Source organism: Schistocerca americana, chromosome 3 (genome assembly GCF_021461395.2).
Source record: "Schistocerca americana isolate TAMUIC-IGC-003095 chromosome 3, iqSchAmer2.1, whole genome shotgun sequence".
NCBI classification, from domain to species: Eukaryota; Metazoa; Arthropoda; class Insecta; order Orthoptera; family Acrididae; genus Schistocerca; species Schistocerca americana.
In genome coordinates this window covers 243,793,686-243,805,893 of record NC_060121.1, presented here as the reverse complement: position 1 = coordinate 243,805,893, position 12,208 = coordinate 243,793,686, and the positions used below count along the sequence as shown (strand labels likewise).

At 41.1% G+C, this 12,208-nt stretch overlaps 1 protein-coding gene across 3 annotated transcripts in view; it reads left to right on the top strand.

The window, feature by feature from the left end:
* Positions 1-12,208, top strand: part of LOC124605408 (dynactin subunit 1) — a 166,903-nt gene that overhangs the window by 99,841 nt on the left and 54,854 nt on the right. For all 3 annotated transcript variants that reach the window (XM_047137057.1, XM_047137059.1, XM_047137056.1), the window contains 2 exons: positions 4,817-5,023; positions 5,423-5,596. In XM_047137057.1, the coding sequence (XP_046993013.1) occupies positions 4,817-5,023; positions 5,423-5,596 (381 nt within the window). The remainder of the gene's footprint in view (positions 1-4,816; positions 5,024-5,422; positions 5,597-12,208) is intronic.

Genomic DNA, 12,208 nt, shown 5'->3' with positions numbered 1-12,208 from the left:
AACCCACTGGAGGTGGACAACTACTGCCCCATTAGCCTCACCAACGTTCTTTGCAAGTTGCTTGAACGCATTGTGAGCCGGAGGTTGAGTTGGCTACTTGAGTCTCGGGGCCTTCTGGCTCCGCCTCAGGGTGGGTTCCATAAGGGCTGCTGTGCCGCCGATAATCTGGTGTGCCTGGAGTCGGCCATCCGTACGGCCTTTGCCCGCTGTCAGCATCTGGTCACCGTCTTTTTTCACATGCGGAAGGCATACGATACGACACGATGACATCACATCCTCTCTATGCTTCATGGTTGGGGTCTTCGGGGCCTGCTCCCGATTTTCATAGAAAATTTTCTGTCGCTTCATTCCTTCCATGTGCAAGTTGCGGCCTCCCATAGTTCCTCCCGAGTTCAGGAGAATGGGGTACCGCAAGGATCTGTCTTAAGTGTCTGCCTCTTTTTGATTGCAATTAATGGGCTCACTGCAGTGATGGGAACGTCTGCCTCATCTTCCTTGTATGCTGACGACGTCTGCCTATACTATAGCTCCACTGGCATTGCAGCTGCTGAACGGCAGCTGCAGGGCGCTATCTGAAAGGCGCAGTCTTGGGCTGTAGCGCATGGCTTCCAGTTTTCAGCTGCCAAGACTTGCGTTACGCATTTCTGGCAATGATGCACTGTTCACCCTGAGCCACGGCTTTATCTTGATGGCGAACCTCTTGCTGTGGTGGAGACGCATCAGTTTTTGGAATTGGTTTTCGATACTCGGTTGACTTGGGTGCCTCATATTCAGCAGCTTAAACAAACATGCTGGCAGCATCTTAACGTTCTTCATTGCTTGGGTCACACCAGCTGGGGTGCCAATCGGTCTACCCCTCTATGGCCGTACCTAGTGTTAATTCAGTCCCGTCTAGATTATGGGAGCCTGGCTTACAGTTCAGGATCCCCTTCCGCATTGCGGTTGCTGGACCCCATCCTTCACAGTGGGATCCAACTCGCCACCGGAGCTTTCTGGACAAGCCCTGTCAACAGCATACTTGTGGAGGCAGGTGTCCCTCCATTGTGGTTCCGGTGCCAACGATTACTGGCCGCTTATGCTACACACATTTGTAGCTTGCCCGGGCATCCCAATTATGATCTCCTGTTCCCTTAGTCGGTCGTCCGTCTTCCGGCACGGCAGCCCCGGTCAGGGTGTACGATCGCAGTTCATGTCAGAGCTCTTCTATCTGGGCTTGAGGTTTTCCCTCTTCCACCTCTTTTCTGGGCCCCTCTGCGTATACCCCCATGGTGTGTGCAACGCCCATGCCTTCGGCTCAATTTGGGACAGGGCCTGAAGGACTCAGTCCCTCCTGAGGCCCTCCGCCACCGCTTTCTTTCAATCCTTGCCACATTTCAAGTCTCTGACATTGTCTATACTGGTGGTTTGATGGCTGCTGGCCGTGTCGGTTATGCTCTTACTCTAGGGGATCATTATGAACAACACTCGTTGCCGGCTGGCTGCAGTGTTTTCACTGCCAAGATGGTCGCCATCTCTCGCGCCCTAGAGTATATCCGCTGCTGTTGAGGTGAGTCCTTCGTTATCTGTAGTGACTCCCTGAGCAGGTTACGAGCTATCGACCAGTGTTTCCCTCACTCTCATTTGGTGATGGCTATCCAGGAGTCCCTCCATACTCTTGCTTGTTGTGGCCGCTCTGTGGTCTTTGGATCTTACACTGTTGCATAGAGTTCTGTACAATATCATTACCTGGACTAGGTGGAGACTGACTCCTAATCTGTGACATTGTTTTGGATACCTTATTTCAAAGCAAAGATGCTGTTTCTCATATCCTCAATATGTCATGAAGCTGAGAGACACTTGCATTATCATCAGACTTTGTCTACGAGTGTTCTAAGAGATTTTGGGATTGCAACCAGATCATGCTGACATCTTGCCACAATATTTGAGCTAGCAACCACCCAGCATTCCTCAGGTGAGTGTCCACCCCTGGAGACTGCTGGTTCATGGTGTTGGCTGTACAGCAAAAATTGGCAAAGAAACGCATGCACATTGGCAGCCGTCACAGGAGCATCCTCTATCAAAGTCCACACCCTCTGTAAATACCATTCCATGTGTGATGCGCAGGCATGTGTGTGAAGGCAAAACTACGTGAACTATATGCCTGCCCTCTGTCAGAATGCACGCTCGCATCACTAAAAGCAAACATCAGGTGTTGCCAGATGTGTCATTATGAATCAAGTGTTTTCTCTCAGAAGAAATTAGAGAGATCACCGAGTCCCAAGCCTTGTCCAGTTCAAAGCCATAGTCATGATTTATAAGATTTTGTGCTAGTCATACTTCTACAGATTCTTTAATTACTGAATCCCAAAAAGACCTCTCTGGGGCCAAGTTTTTGTGGCACCATAATCCCTGGAGTGTCCTGTGATAATACAATGCTTAGTTATGGCTGACTTCATGGGCTGTGAAAGGCGAGCGAGGCGCTCATATTCAGTGCAAAGCAAAGGCTTGAACTTCACCCCTATGCCGAGAGCCCCACCTCTGACTGATTTTATTAGTGCAGTTGAGGAAGCTGTTAGACCTCTTCCTAGTGATGCTGCATGAGAAATAAGACATGAAACTTGTTGTGCACTCATGAAAGCTCCACCTCAAAAGAGCTACATTTCTGCCATGGAAAGAGCCGCACTACGAAAACTATGATAAAATCCTTACACGGAGGTCTTACCAGTGGATAAGGGAAATGCCTCCGTGCTGTTGCCATGTGAGGTCTATGAACGGAAGATTTGTAACTTGGTGAATGAAACAATGTATTGGAAGATTGACATAGACCCCACAGGGAAAGTGGAAAGGAAAACATCAGCTCTGCTCAATTCTTCTTCTGTTCCATAAGAAGTGACCAAAATATTTAATACCTCATAGTTCTGTGCTACCCAGGTTATACGGTCTTCTGAAGATTCATAGAAAAGAGGTTCCATTACATTAATATCGATGCCCCCATGTATAATTTGCCGATACAATTCACGTCTCTACTGAGATCTTTTGTGGAGAAGTGTGCACATTGTGTTTACAGCTCTGCAGACTTTATCAACAGACTGAAGTCACTCCAACTCAGTGAAACTGACTTAAAAGTGAGCTTCAGTGTCTTCTCATTTTCAATAAGGTTCATCTTATTGACTTTGTCACTCTTCAGCAAGAAGTTCACGGCCGATGTAACAACACTTTCATCATGTCCTTTCCTCGACATACTTTTTATTTAGCAAAGAATATTTTGAGCCAACTGATGATGTTGCCGTGGGCTGTCCTCTCACCCCTCTGGTAAGAAACTTTATGGAAAACTTTGAGGAATCAGCACTTAATTCAGCAGAACTTAAACCAAGAGTCTTCTGGCGATATGTAGGTGACACTTTCGAGGTGTGACCCCATGGTGAAGAAAAACTCTCACACTTCTTGCGACAGCTGTATTCAAACCACAAGGACACCCAGTTTTGATGAAAATAGAGGAGGATGGTTGCTTACTGTTTTTGGACATTCTGGTTCTTGGAGAGTGGGTAGGTCACTAGAGCATTCTGTCTACCATAAGCACACACATATGGACCTCTATCTGCAAGCATAGACCTGCCATCACCTTTCGCTAACTACTGGTTCATGTTGTTTCTGATGGAGGGAGCATTACAAAGGAGCTAGAACACTACAGTTGGTGTTCAAAGGTAATGGTTACTCTCCACATCAGATTAGTACAGCACTAAGGAGGAAGAAACGTGACCACCACCAACATCAAGAAGATAAGCAGCTGTTAAAGTCCAGAGTGTTCCTTTCAGACGTCGGCAACCTCTTGTCTAAAGTAGGCAATACCTTATGTTTGTTTTTGGCAACACGAACGTGCATTCAGACAGAGGGTAGACATGTAGTTTCACCTTTACGCATGCGCCTGCACATGACAGATGGAACAGTATTTGCAATGGGCGCGGATTTCGATAGAGGACGCACATGTAACAGGCGCCAATTTGCATGCATTTCTGTGCCAATTTTTGCTGTAATGCCCAACATCGTGAACCATCAGCCTCCATTGACAGACACTCACCTGAAGATGGCTGGACAGTTGCCAGCTGAAATATTGTGGCAAGAAGTCAATATGATCTGGCAACAATCCCAAAACCTCATAGAACATTCAGTATGCTGGGAAAACTTCCAAGAATCACTTGGCTATGGATATTTGTGAAATCTGAACACTAATATTGGAAAACCCTGGGCCACTTGTGCAAATGAAATGGGTGAAAACAGACAGACAGACACACACACACACACACACACACACACACACACACACACACACACAGAGAGAGAGAGAGAGAGAGAGAGAGAGAGAGAGAGAGAGAGAGAATATGAATGACAACAGCTGTGTCTGCCATAGACCATGTCAGTACTATGAGCTGTATTCCTCTGCCTGTTACTGTGTGCTATAACTGTGATTATTTTATTCTTTTCTTGTCACGTTTTGATGTTTTCGCTATCTTTGTGTCACTTTTTACTTCTTTGTATAAATTTCTTCTGGTGCTGTCATTTCATTACGGAGCTCCCTTTTGTATTACCCCACTGTGTTGTTCTGGAACTGAGATCTATCCAAATTTACTGATGAATTTGTCATCATTGGTATGATTTCCTCTAACTTTTTCCTCTCTCCCTCTCTGTGATTCTGAAGGCTTTCTGCTTCTGAAAAATATTGTTGGTATTTGTTTCTCTTAGCACTTTAAAATATTTATTTTTGTGTTATTGAGTATATGTCATGTCTTATATGGAAGAGGCAGAACTTAATTTTTTATTGTTCTTTTTGTATTGTCAGGTGGATGCAGCACTGGGGGCAGAGGAAATGGTGCAACAGCTTGTAGATGCAAAGATGAATCTCGAAGAAAAGGTAAAGGAACTACAGGAAGCAGTTGCTGACTTGGAAGAGTTACAGGACATGAATGAACAATTGCAAGAAAACAGCAGGGAAGTGGAAGTAGAACTGAGAGAAGAACTGGACTTAGCTCGTGCTGCAACTCGAGAGGTTTGTTCATATTAACAGAAATTAAACATTTAATTTCAAACATGAAAATTTAAGCCGGAACAAATGCTGTTTGTCTAAAATTTGCAGATTTGTCAAGCACAGAAACAATGCAGTATTTTTACTGGCGAGTAAACACAAAATATTGCTATTAATGTGTGTCTTATAATACTTAAGATGGTTTAAACTGTTGCTCTATACTTGGTGTCACCATATGTAAACATAGATTATTGATTGTCTTGAAATCCTCTGAATGTTTAGAAGATAAGATCTGGAATTAATATGTACTATTACATAATTTCATTTTTGAAATCACTGTTATTCATTCTTACAAGCTAGGTACTCGCATTCTGTATACCAGTAAAAGTATCATTATAATAGTATTACTTCTTTGAATTTCAGGCCATTCGAGAAAAAGAGGCTGCATTTGAAACAATTGCTGATCGTGAACAAACGATAATTAAATTCAGGGAACTTGTAAAACGACAGCATGAACAGTGCGTGGAATTACAACAAAGACTGGAACGTGAATCCAGCAAACCTGTAACAGCAATGCCTGAAATTCTTGACTTTAAGGTATGGAAACTAATTTTATTCTATTTCAAAAGCCTCCTGTAAGCACTTCATAATGGTTCTCCAATTTCTGTTTTCTTTCTATAAAAAATAATAAATTTCTGATCTGCATCTTCTGCCACATGTTTGTAGAACTGTACCACCACTTCATACTGTCTGTCAGGACTGCTTTGGAAAAGTGAGGGAAATGTAGGAATTTCTATGTGAAATGCATGTGCAGTGTTTAACTGCTGCTGTGAACAATTTTCCAGAGACTTAATTTTTTTTTTTTTTTTTTTTTTTTTTTACATCTTGCTCTTTGAAATGCATACTTAGAATAGCAGTGCTGATGAAAGCCATTTCTGAACCTATTCAGTTCTAGGGCAGGTAGACATGCTGCCAGTCATGGACTATTGAAAGTAGTCCAAAATTCTTGTGGAAACTTTTAAACGTGTTTGCTTTTCCACACTTACAAATGAAAACAAGAACCTAAATGAATATAAGGCAGTCTACAGTACACACATGACAGTCATTTTGTTTAACTTATCAGAAAGGACAGTGCTAATGAGTTTAAAATAATTGAGTATCATGATAATTTAATGTGTGAGGAGGAGATATCAGTGCTGGTACTAATCTTCCTCATGGCGACAGAATAAACTCTTTAAAAGATAATCACCACAAAACCAGTTCCAGGAACTACTGCAAAATCTTGGGGAAACAACAGCGGCAGTGGCAACAGCAGCAGCAATGACAACAACAACAACGGTAGTATGAGCCTTTTAATCTGATACTGAAAAATGAAGATGGAAGAATGGCACACACTAACAAGGAAAATGCTGAAAATGTGGCAAAAGCATGTAATAAACTTCTGAATTGCAAAGAACCAGAAGGACTCTCATCAATCGTAATGAATACACCAATAGAGACAAAACCTAACAAATTAGATCTTCCAATTTTCCAAGAAGTAGAAAAAGCACTTGAAGAACAAAAAAGTTATAATACATTTAGAGAAGATTTGGTTTTTGTTGAAGTGTCGAAATGTTCAAGTGACACAGTCAAGACCTTACACATGGCTCTAACAAAACTTCTCCAAACATTGGATCACAGTCATCATCATCCATTACACAAGAAGGGGGACAAGCAGTCTGGACAACTACAGGAGAATCTTTCTGTTAGACTTACGTACAAGACTTTTTCCAAGATCCTACTGGGAAGAATTGACGAACAACTACAGGGCTATTACAAATGATTGAAACGATTTCATAAATTCACTGTAGCTCCATTCATTGACATATGGTCACAACACACTACAGATACGTAGAAAAACTCATAAAGTTTTGTTCCGCTGAAACCGCACTTCATGTTTCTGCCGCCAGAGCGCTCGAGAGCGCAGTGAGACAAAATGGCGACAGGAGCCGAGAAAGCATATGTCGTGCTTGAAATGCACTCACATCAGTCAGTCATAACAGTTCAACGACACTTCAGGACGAAGTTCAACAAAGATCCACCAACTGCTAACTCCATTCGGCGATGGTATGTGCAGTTTAAAGCTTCTGGATGCCTCTGTAAGGGGAAATCAACGGGTCGGCCTGCAGTGTGCGAAGAAACCGTTGAACGCGTGCGGGCAAGTTTGATGTGTAGCCCGCGGAAGTAGACGAATAAAGCAAGCAGGGAGCTAAACGTACCACAGCCGACGGTTTGGAAAATCTTACGGAAAAGGCTAAAGCAGAAGCCTCACCGTTTACAATTGCTACAAGCCCTGACACCCGATGACAAAGTCAAACGCTTTGAATTTTCGGCGCGGTGGAGATCATGATCAGCAATTCATGTCATGGCCTCCACGCTCTCCCGACTTAACCCCATGCAATTTCTTTCTGTGGGGTTATGTGAAAGATTCAGTGTTTAAACCTCCTCTACCAAGAAACGTGCCAGAACTGCGAGCTTGCATCAACGATGCTTTCGAACTCATTGATGGGGACATGCTGCGCCGAGTGTGGGAGGAACTTGATTATCGGCTTGATGTCTGCCGAATCGCTAAAGGGGCACATATCGAACATTTGTGAATGCCTAAAAAAACTTTGAGTTTTTGTGTGTGTGTGCAAAGCATTGTGAAAATATCTCAAATAATAAAGTTATTGTAGAGCTGTGAAATCGCTTCAATCATTTGTAATAACCCTGTAGATGAGGAGTGAGGGGAATATCAGGGAGGTTTCAGATGACAGAGAGCCTGTGCAGAGCAGATCATTAGTTTAAAATTGATTATGACATACTATAGGAAACAGAACAAACCTCTGGCAATAACATTTGTAGAGTTTAAGAAGAGATATGACTGCTACCATAGATGTTAACTATTAAAAATTTTAAGGAATCCAGGGCTCTATCCAAAACTTAATAAACTAATGGCACTTACTCTAACGAACATCAAATTGAAAGTAAAGTTTCGAGGTGAAATTTCTGAACCACTTCTGCTCACAGGCTTAAGACAAAGTGACTTCCTATCCCCATTACTGTTTAACTGTACATTGGGATACATAATGAGAGAATAACGGATGGATAACCCAAAGGATGTAAGAATTGGAAATGTGAAAAATGATGTAAGTTTAAATTGATTGCGATTTGCTGATCTTGCTCTCCTAGCCAGCAACATTCCACAAATAGGACAAGAAGACACAGACTAAAAGAAATAGCACAGAAAATTGGCCATAGAATAACATATGAAAAAAGAGATCATGCCAACTGATCCATCACTTGCAAACAAAATCACAGTTAAAAAAACCTGTTGATAAACTTAAATAGTTAGGTGAAATCATTACATAAAATCAAAATGAGAAACCAACATGGCAAAATAGGAAACAAAACTTAACAAGGAGAATTAAGTTACCAAACCATATACAACAATAAAGCATATCTGTACCTGCAAAATTAAAACATTATAAAACAGTTACACAACCAGAAATGACACATACAGTGGAAACCATCTTCAGAACAACTAATACAGCAGAAATTGACATAATACTAAAGTCAGGAAGAAGAATTATTAGGTCAAACGTAAATAAACAGTAACAAATAAATGGGCATTACAGAATAGCTTCAAATGAAACTGTATTTTAAAAATGGAACCAGTAATGAGCATGATCAGGAAGAAACACATCTTATTTTTTGGACATGAGATGAACACACCAGAAAACAGAACTGATTAGAAAATCACAGAAAAATTGTGGAGTAGTGTAGAGCAACAGTAAATGAATCAGAGAAATTAAGGAAGATATAAGAGAACTCTTAATTATGGTAGATGACTGAAAACAAAACAGACAAAACCAGAAAACTGCAAGACACACAAACCAGACTGAAAACAGATATCAATAAAAGGACTACAGGAAGTGTGATCTAAGATGAAGAAAGAATTAAAATATATGAAAGAAGGAAGATCCAGGATGGAATGTATCAATACCAGAGAAGAAAAGTTGCTACTCATCATATAGCAGAAATGCTGAGTTGTGAAAGGCACAAAAAAAGATTCACACTATCATAGCTTTCGGCCATTAAGGCCTTTGTCAGCAGTAGACACACATACACACGGGCGCGCGCGCGCGCACGCACGCACGCACGCACGCACGCACGCACACACACACACACACACAAAATGCGACTTGCACACACGTCTGCAGTCACAGAGAGCTGAAGCTTTATTGTACCTTTTTGTATCAGGGTTTCTCAAAATTTTAGTATTTATATTACCTGTCTCAATTTGGGTTGATTTATAAATAATTTATAGTTAATGTATCATAATCATTATTAAACCTGATTCACACGATTGACATATGGTTTCCGCCTAGCAACATGGGCATTGTAAACGGCACTACTTATCGTTGTTCACATATCTCGGTGTCTGACATCATATCTCCTGAACTGCTGTCTCACAATGATGTAATTTTACAGGTATACTCAGTGATATATGTCGATACCGTTTGCCAGTGGTATATGTTGATACTTTCTGGAAACTTACAAATAGAGTGGGTAATAAAGAAGTAATAATTTAAAACATCATGCATGATGCTGACATTTGACTGTATGAACAGCAAAAATGTAGTAGGCAGTTAACTTCTTTCCTTTGATCATTTTGTGGAGGGTGTCAGGGATAAAAAGATTTGTAAAGTTTAGAAATTAAATATGAAATTTATTGGAATGTAGTCCAGGTGTTTGTGCACCATCAGTTACACTGCCTTGAAACAAAGTAAGTTTCTAACAGTAACGTCAGATTACACTTGTTTGTTGAGTAGATTATGATGACATTTTAAATTTTCAAATTTGGTCATTAATCATGTGAGATAATGAATACCACATTTAGGTTACCTCTGGAAGCTAATATATAGACAACCTGCAACTGGTACTGGGTTCTGGGATAGCAGTTTAGTATACAAATTTTGGCCACTGTTTCAAGTGGGTGAAACATTGTGTACAAAACATGATGATGTGGCCACAAAGCTGGAAAATTTGTAATGAAGATGAGACTGTATGTAGAAGCTTACACTCACACATATGTTGCTGTGTCTAAAAATGATTTTCGGAGTAGAAATATTAGAATTTATGTTCTCAATGGTAGCTACTGCTTCTTAAGTGACAATACCTTAATAAAATGTGACTATTTCGCCCTCCCCTATGCTATCTCTGCTATCTTCCAATACTGACAGGCACTGCACTTGGGATATTGCCACATTTTGACAAACCTTCAGAGTCTGCTGCAGTTAATTTTCATTTTATATGAATGACGCAATAGCCTGTTGCTATTTTGATGATGACGAGGCCAATGGACAACATTATAGTGTGCTGAGTTACTTTCCTGTCCAGTGATAAGATTGGTTGATTGTGCAGTGCTGTGGTGGTCAGACTGGGTGAATCTGAGATGCCTGTAGTCTAACTTCAAATTTGCTGAACATGTGCAGATTGAAAGCTACTGTTAGTCAATGCAGTCTTGGTTAACCAAGACTGCTAATTGAGTGTGTTGAAATTCCAAATCATCTGGTGCACACTCATTTGGTTTTATCTGATCAGTCGTGATTTAGCAGCTGCTTTCTCCTGAGATTTGCCCAGTCTCCTCAGCTGCTTATCTTACCTTCTCATACTGTTTGTTCCACACTGCTTTATATTCATAATTGATTGATTAGTATGCACCATCCCTGTATGATTTGCAATTTGTTGGTTGTGTACTGTTTCTTTCAGTATACGTTTTGTGTCACTGTGTCCCCACTGCAAAGCTTAACCCTACACACTCTTCTGTCTAGGTCTCTTAGTATAATATTCTTGTATAAGTAACTGCTGTGTTTAACATGTGTACATATTAGAAGTCTATAAGTTTTCGTGAAATCTATGAGCTGCTGAGGACCAAAGTGGTGTAAGTAAAAAACATTTTAGCTTTTGAGCTGTAAAACTCTGTTTACTCACAGTGCACAGAAAATTGTTGTGGAGAAGTGGTTTGGCAGTAACTGCCACTGGAGCCACTTGGGAGCTCCAAATGCATTCTTCCTTTCATGCCAGAGTGAAGCTCATGTGTGGGAATAGTGGTATAAGACAAGTGTCAAGGCCACGTGGTCTTGTTTTGTGTTTTTATTTACACTCAAGTCAAAAAGGCATCTTAACAGCACTAGTATGTATTAGCATTGTTTCCTTTCTTTAGATTTCTAATATCCAGATGTTATTAAAGCAGAAATTATCTTTATAGGGAAGTTTGCACTCAGTGTCAAAGTCTGGGTTAAAGTGTGCGCGAATCAAACAGTGATGTCCCACATTAAATACATAAACCACAAAACTCACCCCTCTCAACAATGCTGTGGAACCTGTCACTCAGGCAGAAAGGAAAGACATGATGACATTCCTCCTGTACATCCCTCTGGTGCACCACACTTTCTTCAACCAGTTGACAACTGCAAGTTCGGCTCAGGAATTTGACCTGGACATGGTGATCCTTTGGCAGAGGAAGATGATGTGGACAGTGAAATCAGTAAACAGGCATGCTCCATTATAAAGCCTCTTGAAATAACAGAATGACAATAATTACATTTTGAGAAATTTAGACATTTAGAAACAAGTTAGTAATAATCCATACATGAATGCACTGCTGTACTATTAGACAGTTTCATTAGGTAGCATTCTAGTAATTAACAACAATAATGAATTATTTTAACCCCATTTGACCTTTGGAGAGAAGAGAACCACTTGTATGAATATCAAGAGCTCAGATGGCAACCCAGTTCTAAGCAAAGAAGGGAAGGCAGAAAGGTGGAAGGAGTATATAGAGCGTCTACACAAGGGAGATGTACTTGGGGACAATATTATGGAAATGGAAGAGGATGTAGATGAAGATGAAATGGGAGATAAGATACTGCTTGAAGAGTTTGACAGAGCACTGAAAGACCTGAGTCGAATCAAGGCCCCGGGAGTAGACAACATTCCATTAGAACTACTGACAGTCTTGGGAGAGCCAGTCCTGACAAAACTCTACCATCTGGTGAGCAAGATGTATGAGACAGGCGAAATACCCTCAGACTTCAAGAAGAATATAATAATACCAATCCCAAAGAAAGCAGGTGTTGACAGATGTGAAAATTACCGAACAATCAGTTTAATAAGCCACAGCTG